This window comes from Osmerus eperlanus, chromosome 28, assembly GCF_963692335.1.
Source record: "Osmerus eperlanus chromosome 28, fOsmEpe2.1, whole genome shotgun sequence".
Classification (NCBI taxonomy): domain Eukaryota; kingdom Metazoa; phylum Chordata; class Actinopteri; order Osmeriformes; family Osmeridae; genus Osmerus; species Osmerus eperlanus.
Genome location: NC_085045.1, coordinates 3,250,423 through 3,265,079, shown reverse-complemented (window position 1 = coordinate 3,265,079; position 14,657 = coordinate 3,250,423). Strand labels below are relative to the sequence as shown.

Below are 14,657 nucleotides of genomic sequence, written 5' to 3'. Positions count from 1 at the left end.
AGAGATCCACTTGCATAAGGTATACCTGTGCTGAGTTTGCTGAAAGCGCATTATTAATCAGTTATCTGACTTATTTTGCTTTTCGCGGAAGAGTTGGCTCGATTAGTGTTTTACATCTATTTTAAGTGGATGGTCTTACCAAAACTAATTGTGAAGGAGGTTGGCTGTGGAAGAGAATGATAGAAGAGAAATGGTTCACTATTTAAAGTTCTGACAGAACAATAGACGACAAGAACCAGAAAGACTGGTGTCAAATCACAAACTTTAATAAGAAATACAATTGATATAAAACACAGGCATAGTAATAATGTTTGTTCTTTTTGCTACACATTGGCAATACTTGGTCTCACATTCACTCACAATCACCCAGGGAAAATAGAGTGGACATTCGGTTAGGACTCTGTTCAAGTAGAACAACAAACAAGTTAATTTGAGAAGACAATGACCTTCTCTGATAAGCACCTTACAAGTGTCTGATACATATGATATATATATGGTTTATGAACATAAACCATAAACTCACGTCAGGCCTCTGCAAACCATACCAAAGCATATTCACAAACATGCACAAAACAACTGTCATCCCGTAGGAACCCGACAAGATCAAGTAATGAAACGGACCACTTCTCCTGCTCTCTATAGTCACAATGACATGATCCTTGGGTAGAGATCGGCCGTGACAGTGATCAAGTAGTTCCGGAACATGCTTTGTTCAAAGTGCTTCTGTGTATCAACATTCTGAGGGTGGTGGGGGGGGGGGGGGGTCCTGTCATCATTCAAGAGAGACGGTGCTTGCAGCTTATAATGTGGTTGCACTCAGAGTGCGAATTATACAATGACAATCGGGGGGGTCAACTTCTTCTCCAGGGCATGTATCGACCCCCCCGACCTGTTGCTTTTAGCTCTTTGGGGGGGGGGCAAGTCTCAATTAGGGGGGTCAGACCCCTCAAAACCCCACCCGTAATTCGCACACTGGTTGCAGTGGTGGAGCTCATGCACACTGCGTAGTCTGCAGAGCGGACAGGCGACGTTCTATGCACTGCTTGCCTGTGAACGACGAAAGAAAAAAACGATCAGATTTTTACGACAACATCCGTCACCTCCATCTACAACATCACTGGTGGTTTACCGCACGTTTGTGCGTATCAGTCAGTTTCCGCACTCACATTTGCTGATGTTTTCGATGTCTGCCTGCTCCGTGATGACCAGGGACAGGCCCTCCATGAGCAGAAGGGCTTTGTGGTAGCGCTGGATGGACGCTTGTCCGTGATGGAACATCTCATCTAACGCTGCAGACTGGACCTGGACACACAACACCACACAGCCCAGCCAGCAACACATTGGATCAGATTACATACGCTCAAAACATTTATCTCGAAACTGAACATCTCAGAGTGTTCATTGAACACCAGCAGTGTTCATTGAACACCAGCAGTGTTCATTGAACACCAGCAGTGTTCATTGAACACCAGCAGTGTTCATTGAAAACCAGCAGTGTTCATTGAACACCAGCAGTGTTCATTGAAAACCAGCAGTGTTCATTGAACACGTATCGACTGCACTGTGAGGGGCGGGCGAGACTGAGTAGGGAGAGAGTGAGAGAGTGACCCTCACTATGTGCATGGTGTGGCTGTAGGAGAGAGTGAGAGAGAGAGTGAGACCCTCACCATGTGCATGGTGTAGCTGTAGGAGAGAGTGAGAGAGAGAGTGAGAGAGAGGCCCTCACCATGTGCATGGTGTGGCTGTAGAAGAGAGTGAGAGTGAGAGAGAGACCCTCACCATGTGCATGGTGTGGCTGTAGGAGAGAGTGAGGGAGAGAGTGAGAGAGAGACCCTCACCATGTGCATGGTGTGACTGTAGATGAGCTTCTCCGCTGTGAGGTTGCTGAGGCAGTCCATCAGCCTCTGCTTGTTGAGCAGGAAACCATGGAGACGGCTGCTGAGCGAGCGACAGGAAGTCACGCTGCTCTTGTACAGCTCGTTCAGCTGCCTCACCACTGCACACAGGAGTGGACACACACACACACACACCATGTGTTAATACGCTTGAGGAAGGCTACACACTGTAATGTTATAATACATGGAAACTGGATGCTGTACCTAATGTAGCGTCGGAACTTCAAATATTATAATAAAACAGACATGTTTTACTCTACATGTAAACTCTACATGTAAACGGTTCTACACATGTCTGATATATTTCATTTGAAGTGGTCATTTGAAAAGTGGAACGCTTGTCACACCTTGCTTGACTGTGGAGGAGGGGAAGAGTCGACCCTGTCGAATGTCCTCCATGGCAGAGTGCAACGCAGATGACAGGTACTCCGCAGCCTTCATGTACAGCAACAGCTGCTCTGCATAGCTGAGGGACACCCAGTGAGACGAACATGAATACCCAGCCTGGAAACATCCTGGAAACTCATGCTAAAGGGTGTGGTTCAGAGTGTACCAGGAAGAGACATAAACCACCAGACCTCCACTCTCGGCTCAGAATGCTGATCTGATCGGCCAGCAGGCTCTGCTGTAGGAAGGAGACATCTGGGGTGTCACTGGCCTCCAGCGCTGGGTCTTTGGAGCAGGCGATCTCCATGACACAGTGGACGAAAGCCAGGGTAAAGTGCAGGTTGCTCAGACCATCCGTGTGATCCATCTGTGGACGAACACATTAAATGATAACTTATATGCTAATAAATCATAACTGTTTCCTCAGTGTCTGTTAGTGGAAAAACACCGGGGCTATTGTTTGTTTGTTTGTTTGTTCTTGTTGTTGTCTGTGTTTACCCCCATTAGTGTCTCCTCTGGTAGCTCCGGAGGGTCAAAGGTGGTGCAGCTGTGAGGGGAGACAGCCATGGGGTCGGAGAGGGGTCGCTGGTGGGGAGCGTCCCTCTCTCTGGGGGCTCCTCTCTGGAGCAGACGGCTACTGAGCTGATGGGACTGTAGCAGGCCCCCTGAGACAGACAGACTCCATTACTCATTCGTCTAACATTTACATTTTAGTCATTTACGTTCTTATCCAGAGCGACTTACAGTAAGGACATTCCCCCCGAGGCAAGTAGGGTGAAGTGCCTTGCCCAATGACACAACGTTATTTTGCACGGCCAGGAATCGAACCGGCAACCTTCTGATTAATAGCCCTATTCCCTAACCGCTCAGCCATCTGACCCCCAACAATTCGCGTCAGATTAGAAGCTTGCTGAGGTATGAGAATGTTGCATCCAACACTCATGTCAAAGGAAAAATGAAGCGTTGGTATTTGTCAGTCCTGGATAATTAGAAAGTGCTAACCTGCGAGTCTCCTGGTGTAAGTGGCGTTCGGTGAGGTGTTTTCTCTGCATGGAGATCCTACAGTGAACACTACTGCACCCGGAACACTAGGTGGCGCTGTAACAACAAACGAAGGGCAAGATGTCACTTGCCAAGTGGGAGCTTTGGACGTTGGTACTAAACTATTGTACAATATACAATACAATCTATTCTTGCTGACCCTTCAGTCAGGTTCACACAAACATTCATTCTACTCAGAAACCTCTCCCCCTGGTACTACCCATGTTCTGAGAAGATTACAGCCTTACCTAATCTATAAAAGAAATGTCAACACAATTACATAGCTTTTACTACTAACCGATAACAGCCTGACCTGGCACTAATACAAAGAAACCGTGTGTATGTTTTTCCAAAGATGAAATCCTTTGGACTCTTCCTGGTACCTGCTGTGTCCATGGGCTTCTCAGAGTTCAGGCTGTCATCACTCCCTCCCTCCAGTAGCTGGGCTCCGAAAGCAGCCTTCAGCAGCATGTCAGACAGACGACCTGTACTCAGTGACCTGCACAGACAACACACACACATTTCTCTCAGAGCGGCTCTTCTACGATGCATCTCTGATCTCTGGTGTCCCTCCACCACATCCGAAGGACTACACACATCAGCCACGTGTCCACCGAAGCGGGTGAAAGGTGTTCACCTTTTGAAGGAGCCCTTCCTCTTCCCTGTGTTGCGGCTGATGTGGCTGGGCTGGCTGCCAGGGGACAAGCCCAGAGTCTTCAGGTCCGGGACCGTGTGTGCAGGCCTCAGAGGAGAGCCCTGCGGAGAGGCCAGGGGCCCTGGGGTCAGGGTCTGACAGCTGGGGGGCCTCTCTAATGGAGATGCAGACTGAGGGAGAACCAAACATTTTGTTCTGCTTAAGTCCCAGTACTTATTACTCTGGTGTACACTACCTCACAAATATGCAGAGGAGAACATTGTGTATGATACATCGTTGTTCTGCGGCTGACCTTGGAGCTCAGGGAGCCAGGTGCAATGGCGTCTGATCTTCTCCTCCGGAGCTTGTACACACAGGCAGGGCTGTGTTCAGGGCCTGGGGAGCCTGAGAGCTGGCCTGTCCTGGTGCTCAGAGGTCCAGTCTGATCCGGGCTTCTCGGGGCGCTACCCACTGGGTCACACGCAAACAGAAACGTTATGAGATGACAGGCAGCTGACCTTGTGTGCACCCAGCCAATCAGATGGATGTGTGTTGCTGATTGGCTGGGTGTGGGGCTGGGGGCACCTCCTACCTCGCGGGCAGGGAGGCTGGGGCCCCACGCCGTCAGCTGACAGCCTGCGGGAGCCCGGCGTCAGGGCGGGGCCCGAGGGTCGATCACAACCTGGACCGCCGCCACCTCCGCCACTACCGACACAGCACAGAGTGGCTCTGAAACACAGAGGGGATGGCATGATGGCACCGCAGAGAGCCAGACAAGCAGGAAGAACAACAGAAAAAAATAGGAGTGAGAAACAGTAGTGGTGAGAGAGAGACAGAGACAGAGACAGACAGAGAGAGAGAGAGAGAGAGAGAGAGAGAGAGAGAGAGAGAGAGAGAGAGAGAGAGAGAGAGAGAGAGAGAGAGAGAGAGAGAGAGAGAGAGAGAGAGAGAGAGAGAGAGAGAGAGAAGGGGCTGAATAGGCTACCTGGTTGACCCATGCAGGCCGGCAGGGTGCAGGTTCTGCTCCATGCGCTGGTAGTTGTGTATCTGTGTGGGGACAGGAACCGGCACAGACTGGCTGTAGCTGCTCCCAGTGAACTCAGCAGGTTGGCTGTAGACCAGGACAAAGAGGAGCAGGTAAGGGCAAACACACCTCACTGGTTCTGTGGTGCCAAACATTCCAAACCCACAGAACGAATGACTCAAAGCAGAGCTACACAGGAGGACGATAATCACAAACGTTTTCGACCCACGTCGAACCTCATTAGGATAACTCCAAAGTCCAGTCTTTAACCACATCCCCTCGAACACACACACACACACACACACACAACCACCAAATGTCTCCTTCTTACCTAAGAGGATTAGGGGGGCAGCGTGAGGATGGGGAGGGCGGGGGAGTCCTGCCCAAACTCCCCAAAGCCTCGGCAGCCAGCAGGGAACAGCTGAGGGAACAACACAGAGTCTCAGTCAGCACAGAGAACACTCCGGTCACAAAGCTTCACAAAGACATAACAGGAACCAATCTGAGGAGGGGAAGAAAAGAAAAAAACACCAGAGAAATCCAACGTTGGTTCCACTTACGCGTTGTACACCATGCTGCCCTGGGCAGGTGACCCATCTCCCCTGTCACATGTGATCTCACCTGCACAGCAAAATAAGGGCCAGCTCATTAATGTACTGTATGTGAACAACACACTCATATTCAGACATGGAGGGCCCACATGGCCAGCTATGGCAGCACTGTGTGGCGTTCTACAGCAACAAGGTCCTTCTGTCTTACTGGGGAACTGGGCAGGCACCATGACGAAGTCCTCCGTGTCAAACGAGGCAATCCCGCTGTTGTGATTGGCCGTGGCCTTCACCTGGAAGCCAGGTGCATCCCGGGTCGGCGAAGGTGGGACTTTAGCCTGGATCCTCTGCATCTCTTCATTGGAATGCTACGGGGACAAGGGCAGACTTGAGCACCTGAGGACACGGGAGCGTGTGTGGGTGGGTTCATTCTTCCTTTTCGGAGTTGTCAGGCAGCTAGGAGGTCGGGACTCACTTGAGGGGAGGCGAGGTGGGAGTTGGAGGAGCCGCTGGATGAGCTTCCAGAGCAGGCGCCGGAGCTGCGGTAGGCTGGCATGGGCACCGGGGCCGCTGCCAGTCACAGAGGGGGCAAACTGTTAGTGCCCGTCCACGGATCACATCCCTGGTCCTCACGACCCCTCTCTAGGCTAGGCTAGTCAGTGACGCCAGAGGCTTAGGGATAGAGGCTCCCTTGGAACTATGGCGATGTCGAATTTTACGTTCTAGAACTGCCAACACACCTAACATGTGTCTTTTCTGGTCTGTTTTACTGATCATTCTTTAACAGATATGTTTGTCTACTGTGCTGACATGCAAGACAAACCCTTGTGTCATGGTTATGCATCTCTATCGCAGGCAGACTTACATTTTTTTGCGGTTGAACTCGACTCCAAAAAAGGGTGGTGAAAAAATGCATCTGTAGAAAGAGGATCAACAGTGAGTAAACAAACCCAGGATATTGTTATGATTATAGACTATAAAAAACAGCGAGGAATAGAGAAAAGGCAGAAATTAAGGAGTCTGACCAAAGTCCATGCGGTCTTTATGGTTCCTCTGCAGCAAACCCAGGAGGAGGTGTCTCAGATGACTGGACGTCTCCCGAGGGATGCTGGGATAAAAACAAGACAGACTTCCTGTTGATCTTTGACCTTAGCTGTTTCATGTCAAGCACACCTAAAAACAACAGACAGTCTGTGTTTCAGACTCTCGACCTTGACCCGAGTGACACTCTGAGCTGTAGGCTCAACAAGAACACAGGGGGATGTTGTTGATCTGATGTTGTTTGCTCGGGAGGAAACTCGGAAGATTTATTTTTAAAGTGTGTTCATTTGGAGGGCCTGCGGGTGTTTAATTGCAAGAGGGTGGTGTGGCAATGTTTGTTCTCTGAATCAATGTTTGTCTTTGAGTGTTTTACGATTTCTCAGAGTATTGTGATACTTGTGGTGTGTGTGTGTGTTCTAACAAGCTATGTGGGTCATGGGGAAAGTGATAGTGGTGCTGGTGACTAGCACGCTGCTTGTGGCAGTTATAAATAGAGGGACAAGAAATAACTAACTTAGCCAACCTTGGCACAGGATGTATAAGCCAACGAGCTATCCAATACAAGCGCAACAGAAATTCACAAAGCCAAAAGATAACGAAAGCCTCAAACTGGGTTTATGTAAACTGGAATGAAAAAATATGAGGGGATGGATATGGTTAGTCACTCTCAACATCCATGATTGTTCAAAGAAATCAGCAAAACAGGTAAAACGGCAGACTATTGGCAATGGAAATAAGAAACAGTTTATACCGAGTGATGTTATCATGCTCCACATTTACCATGATGACGAAAGAGCAATCAGACCCATATATCACACAGCAACTTGGAGGAGTTGTTGGCAGGATGGACAGAGTGGAAAGAGGAGGGAGGGAGTGATACAGAAAGTTCTCTGGGCTTCCAGGCATCCAGTAGACATATGTTGAGGGTTTATGTAGTGTCTTCCTGTGTGTGTCTTTGTACATATTTATACGTGTGTTTACATGTGTGTCTGTGTTCAGTTTACACATGTGTTAATGTGTGTGTCTGTGTTCATGTTTACACATGTGTTTACGTGTGTGCCTGTGTTCCTGTTTACACATGTGTTTACGTGTGTGCCTGTGTTCATGTTTACACATGTGTTTACGTGTGTGCCTGTGTTCCTGTTTACACATGTGTTTACGTGTGTGCCTGTGTTCATGTTTACACATGTGTTTACGTGTGTGCCTGTGTTCCTGTTTACACATGTGTTTACGTGTGTGTCTGTGTTCATGTTTACACATGTGTTTACGTGTGTGTCTGTGTTCATGTTTACACATGTGTTTACGTGTGTGCCTGTGTTCATGTTTACACATGTGTTTACGTGTGTGCCTGTGTTCATGTTCACACATGTGTTTACGTGTGTGCCTGTGTTCATGTTTACACATGTGTTTACGTGTGTGCCTGTGTTCCTGTTTACACATGTGTTTACGTGTGTGCCTGTGTTCATGTTTACACATGTGTTTACGTGTGTGCCTGTGTTCCTGTTTACACATGTGTTTACGTGTGTGTCTGTGTTCATGTTTACACATGTGTTTACGTGTGTGTCTGTGTTCATGTTTACACATGTGTTTACGTGTGTGCCTGTGTTCATGTTTACACATGTGTTTACGTGTGTGCCTGTGTTCATGTTCACACATGTGTTTACGTGTGTGCCTGTGTTCATGTTTACACATGTGTTTACGTGTGTGCCTGTGTTCCTGTTTACACATGTGTTTACGTGTGTGCCTGTGTTCATGTTTACACATGTGTTTACGTGTGTGCCTGTGTTCCTGTTTACACATGTGTTTACGTGTGTGTCTGTGTTCATGTTTACACATGTGTTTACGTGTGTGTCTGTGTTCATGTTTACACATGTGTTTACGTGTGTGCCTGTGTTCATGTTTACACATGTGTTTAAGTGTGTGCCTGTGTTCATGTTCACACATGTGTTTACGTGTGTGCCTGTGTTCATGTTTACACATGTGTTTACGTGTGTGCCTGTGTTCCTGTTTACACATGTGTTAACGTGTGTGCCTGTGTTCCTGTTTACACATGTGTTTACGTGTGTGCCTGTGTTCCTGTTTACACATGTGTTTACGTGTGTGCCTGTGTTCCTGTTTACACATGTGTTTACGTGTGTGCCTGTGTTCCTGTTTACACATGTGTTTACGTGTGTGCCTGTGTTCCTGTTTCTGTGAGTGTGAACACGTGTGGCAGACAGTGTGTGCATACGGCCGTTAGTGTGTTTTCGAAGCCCTGCCTACGGACGGCCACCTCCAGCCATCCATCAGCAAACCCCAGCAGTGCAGACAGCTCTCCCAGTAATTGTGTATGTGAGTTCCTAGAATCCCTCAAGGGTCACTGACCTGGGCAGGATGGTCCTGTTCCTCTCGTAGAAGAGACGCAGCTCCTGGGGGCTGTTGGCCTGGTGGACGACACAAAACACGGGCTTGAGTTACAGTCCGGAGGAAACACGCTCACACACACACACGTGCAGCACATATGTGTGCCCCTGCACAAGGCAAACACGCGCAATCACGCTACAACGACTGTGATGTATGAAGGAATCACAGGCGGAATGTTCTATGGGAGGAAGAATGTGTTTGGTATGGGATTTCTCTGAAAAATTCTTCCCTGAAAAACAGAAGTGGTGTACCGGACATTTGAAACCAGCTTGGAGTTGGACAGTATGTTGCATGTGAACAGGATACCACGGACAGACCAGACGCTGACCCCCCATATGGATATGAACTCCCTGGCCTGTCCAGTCTGCCAGCAGCTCTCTTTCTGTCTCTCTGGGAATTTGCTATTCAAAGAATTCCCTGTACCAATAGCCACATGTCATGTCATGACATTTCAACGCAATACCGACTTCCTATTTACAAAAGTGACAAGCGAAATTCCGCGTGATAGATCGCAAAAATATCAACGATTTGAATATTGTACTTTTTCTAGAAGTCAACCCGGAGTGACCTTTTTGACATGAGTCAGTGCTGAGTCAATAAGCAACACAAAGCCAGCTGAGCAATGCTGCCAGCAGGACAGGAGGTGAAGAGCAGCCAGCTGATTAGGGTTGTGAAACAATGTTTACCGTGAGTCAGAGAGGCCTGTCGGCCACAAGCCATTTCATAAGGCCCAAGTAAACAAGATTCTTACTAACTCATCGTGCACAAGCTGTTTATGGAGGCCCATGAAGTGTTGACATGTGACCTGACGGGTGAAGGGTGGGGCTCACCTGGAACGGGGCCTTGCCAGTCAGACACTGGTAGATGATAGTTCCGATGCTCCACAGGTCGGCTTTGGCATCATAGTTCTGTGACATGATCACCTCAGGAGCCTGGATATAACACACACATGTGATCCGGTCAGGTCAGGGTGACCCATGCAGGATAAGTCCACAGGTTACAACACCACAGTGAAAGTGATTTGTGCTCACCATGTACATAGGAGAGCCACAAAGCGTGGCGGCCATAGTGTTCGTTTGGAGGTGACGAGCAAATCCAAAGTCAGCTAAAGAGAGAGAAAAATTGTCAGTTAACGAAAGTCATTCACAGATCCGCAAAAATCAAACAGCTGTTACTTGGTCTGTCTGGAAATACATAGTTCAAGGCCTAGTCCTGGCTTGTGCCAAGTCATGTGACTCCTCACAGCAAATGCCCCCGCTCCCTAAACACACAAGTAGACACACTAATCCTAACCCTCGCAGCAAAAGTCATCACAAACACACCTATCTTAATGCAGGTGTTGTTGGGGCTGGACCTGCGCCCCTCAGGGTGACAGAGCAGAATGTTCTGGGGCTTGAGGTCTCTGTGTAAGATACCCTTGATCCTCAGAATCCTCATGGCCCCTGCGATCTGCTGCAGGAAACCCCGGATGGTGTCCTCACTCAACGTGCCCTTAGCTGCAGGTGACGGGACGAGAAAGAATATCGAGTTTCCAAAGATGCATCCTAGATCAAGCTTCAGGAGATACATTATGCAGTAGCATACTGAGCTGGCAAAGTTAGCATATGCTTTTCTTAAGATCTCGCATGAATGGAAAAACAGCAGGTGATGGAGGGTGAGAATACAGAACTCTCAGTTACAACCACAACTGCCAACACAAGCATAGCTGACAGCACAACAACATGTTTATGGTGAAGTCATTTTAGGCTAGGATCCCTCCTCTTCCACACACCCCAAAACTCCCCAGGCTTATTATAAGGTATTTATAGCTTCAGTGTTTTTCCACAGGAGATGTAGAGATGCGTAAGTGGGCGACAGATGGATGAGGTCAGAGCGGGGTGATCCTTGCCAGGCGTGACTGAGCGTTGCTGTTGGACGAGGCAGGATCTGCCAGCCTCACAGCATCGACAGGGGGTCGGGCACATCAAGTGATGCTGGCATGTCAGTAAAATTAGGCCAGGGCTCAGACCTTCAGTCCGAAAATAGACCCATCTAGGCAAACAAGGTTAATTTAGCTACTGAGAGGACTCCATGAGCTCAGTTAGACACCTTATCTTATGGGATAGAGTGAAGAGTGTTTTATTATTCTTTGGATTTGTGAGTGTAGGGGAGGAAGAACTGATCAGTTGGGCATTAGCAAGCAAGGTACACGGCTATTTCGTTGTGTATTTATATTAGATGCATATAAGTAGGCGGCTATTTTCAGAGGCCTGGAGAATCTGTAGAATGCGTAGGACACATTCTTGCCAAGTGTTAATTGCCAAAACTCCTGGTCTGTGTTCCTGGTTAAATTTGAATCAAGTACTTATAGAACAGTACCCATTCTCAAGGTCTTAACCTGGTTTGAAGTGTCATGTCATTCAGTGTGTCCCACATCTGATTATTTGTAGAGAAAAAAACTTCAAGGTAAGAAATACGTAGATAAGAATTACCCAGAAGGGTATCACAACTAAAGGCCTTTCGGATTCACTATCCTTCTTATATCTAACATATCTAATAGGAAGATTAAATGTTTCCCGCTGTTTCTTTTAAGCCTGTAAAATCCCCCTTGAGCAGTGGTCGTAGGTGTCGATGAAGGCACCAATAACAGGAGACAGTCCTGATGTTTTTAATCCTTCACGGAAAACAAAGACAGCAAAGTACAGGGGCCGTCTGCTCTCCCATCTGGAGTCTCACTCACGTGCATCTATCTCAACTCTGGAAACTTTGCATGTTGCCTTTCTCAAGCAGAAACATCAATCAGATCGGTCGTGACAGTGTTTTGCATGCACACGCATGTCAAAGGAGATCTCACGCCAACAAACTTGACAGCCCTGTGTGTGTGTTTGAGGCCAAGATGTTGTAGCACACTTACAGTGTAGGTATTCTGCCAGGTCCCCTCCATTGCAGTACTAAAAACATAAACAACAGCAACACAAATTGTTGAAAACCCAAATGGGTACATTTGCATGTAATGGTGTATAATAACCACAATTAGCATCGACACAATCAGAATCAGAATCAGAATTCGGTTTATTCGCCATGTATGTTATACAAACACGAAATTTACTGTGGCAGGGAGGTACAAAACACTAAACATATACAATCTTACCTCCATGACCAAATACACACAGCCTCCCATTTCCTGTTGATAAAAACCAGATTACGTTAGTCAACATAAGGACATAATATAGATTTCTTTCAAGGCCGTAACCCTTGGCCATCGGCCAGAGCCACAGAATGGTCAAGTGTACCGACTTTGAATAAGGCATCAATATTTAGACATCTAGTCTGTGGTGTTACGCAACACTGGACACCACCTCATCACTCGCAGCACCTTGGTTCCTTGTTTGGCCTATCTCCATTGAATAGTTTCGTCTGGAAAGAGCAGGGGGGGGGGGGGTGCTAGTGGGTTAGTTAAGGTGTCAGTCCTATCTGGTGGCTGCTGCACGGCTGATAGGGGACTGGGAGGGTGGAGGGGAGAAGGTGGTATCGGGTTACATCTCTGTTCATTGGCAGTCATAAGCAAGCTGTCTCCTGTGTATAAGGCTGTGTGTCGTAATAGCTGCGGTGAGTTAGCTGCACTGCTCCTAAGCTCCAAGAACCTTTCATAAACAATTATGTTAGTGGCCGTCAAGTGGCCTCGGATACATTAACACTACAATCAGTCCAGAAGCACAGTAGAACAGAGGCCCTGTTTTTCACGTCCCCAGCAGGTGACAGATCTCCGCACTTTAAGGTCATTAAGCTGCACAAGACTGTCTGTTCCCGGGAGATTTCTGCTGACTGAGTGCCTAGTCTGTTTTCTTAAGCCATTGTTTAGCTCGTAGTTAGGCAGCACCCTGCCATCTGTTTGAGATAGTGTGACCCAACAGATCAGTATGACCTGTCTGCCAGTCTGCCTAATGACAGCTTTATATTACAGCCAGAACAAAGGTAAGCGCTAGCAACACAAACACTGTAGTCCACTGCAATCCGTGACAACTCATCCGTACTAACTACACTGCACACAATGTCATGAAACTACAAGAACCAGAGTGCACTGTCTGTCAACAATACAGTAATAGCCAATCACACCCGGTGTTATGCACATGGAACGTCAGCATGCAGCATCCTAGGCCAAGTGTAGGAAGTTTGTAGTGGAGGTTATGGCCTTGTGGCTGTGTAGTCAGGTACTGTCAACAGTAAGAGCGTTGAAAATTGAAAATGTACACAAACTGTACCTGAAAGTCAAGAAGTCCAACAATGTTCTTATGTTTCAGTTCCTGTGTAGAAGGACGCAAAACATTATTATAACATTGTGAAATCAACTATTAAAGTGTAAACAGAACATTTAGAAGAGCTTTGTAACATGATAATATAACGGCATACCTTTAGTATCTTTATCTCTTTTCCCAAAAGAGCTTGTGATTTGGACAAGTTTTTCTTGTTGATGCACTTGACAGCTACTTCCAAATCATGTTTCTTTGGGAAATAAAACAATATGTCAAAGCAGTATATAAACTTTACTATTATTAAAACGTAAACAATAACAGTATTAAAGTGTACTTTATCTACCTCTTTATGTCTGCCTTTGAACACCACCGCAAAGGCACCATGACCAATCAGATCTTTCCTGTTGAACTCAAACTTCCCGATTGATTCCATTGATTAATATTTCACACTCGATAATGTAAAACAAGATGTATCCAGATCAGTGAGTGTTGGAGCTCAGCTGTAAAACTAACATCAGACGGCAAGTGCCGGTCTTTTTCCATTGGTTATAGTACTCCGACGAAGATACCGTTATCCATTCTGCTTATGAACATGTCAGTATCCTAAAATAGTTCACACCGTTCAGAAACACCCACAAAGGAATAATAGTCGGGCGAACGTCAGAGGTTTTTCTTTGATAATTGAACTACTTTAAATATGATGTCCTGCAAGCGCTGTCAGAAAGTGAAATTGTCCAGTCGCCGAGAAGTCGTACCTGTTATGTCTTCTCATACTGTACACTCAGCACCACTCCACTGACAAAGACCTCTCTGTAGTTTACTAACATCACTGCGCATGCGCGTGAGGAGTCGCATGGTGCGTTTGTTATTATTATCGAATCAAATAAAATCCCGTTTCTCAGGACATATTTTTATTTTTTATTTTTTTTATTAAACTTAAAAGTACAGAACACGTTAGCACAGTACCTTAGAAAACGACCAATTAAAAGACGAAAAATAAGATATGCACACTGATTTTACTCTATACTACTGAGAACTAGAAAGTGATTGAATACTACAGTAAATCCGGAATGGTACTATGTATTGGTATATGAATACAGTGTCAGAACAATCAAGAATAAACACATGACCTCCCCTCCAATGTCACAGTAGAGTACCGACTAAAGACAATCAGCAAAACCCCAACACTTGTTTTGATGAAAAATAATATTCTTTACTTAAAGCAATATACCCACAGGAATAAGTCATAGAAATAATCAAATGCTCTACTGTATATTATCTACATTATTAAGATAAGATAAGATTTCACAGAAATTGTGTCTAACACACAATCAATTATTCACTGGTTTCCATAAAAGCATAGTGTACTGCAGGTTCCTTTGACATGAGGTACAACAGGAAAACAAGAAATACTATCATCAGTTCATCCAGAAATTACAAAACATCACAGGA

At 46.6% G+C, this 14,657-nt stretch overlaps 1 protein-coding gene across 1 annotated transcript; it reads right to left on the bottom strand.

Annotated features, from left to right (window-relative positions):
• Positions 1-243: 243 nt before the first annotated feature.
• Positions 244-13,993, bottom strand: ulk1a (unc-51 like autophagy activating kinase 1a). The gene is made up of 27 exons (XM_062454509.1): positions 13,549-13,993; positions 13,363-13,455; positions 13,215-13,256; positions 12,104-12,136; positions 11,867-11,903; positions 10,296-10,469; positions 10,005-10,078; positions 9,804-9,905; positions 8,935-8,993; positions 6,555-6,637; positions 6,395-6,445; positions 6,005-6,099; positions 5,741-5,897; positions 5,542-5,602; positions 5,313-5,402; positions 4,943-5,068; positions 4,550-4,686; positions 4,271-4,428; positions 3,961-4,148; positions 3,707-3,822; positions 3,285-3,380; positions 2,781-2,947; positions 2,474-2,649; positions 2,243-2,361; positions 1,839-1,996; positions 1,167-1,302; positions 244-1,047 (listed from the first exon to the last, which is right to left on the bottom strand). The coding sequence occupies exons 1-27, from the start codon at positions 13,636-13,638 to the stop codon at positions 992-994; spliced, it is 2,874 nt and encodes a 957-aa protein (XP_062310493.1). The 5' UTR covers positions 13,639-13,993; the 3' UTR covers positions 244-991.
• Positions 13,994-14,657: the final 664 nt, after the last annotated feature.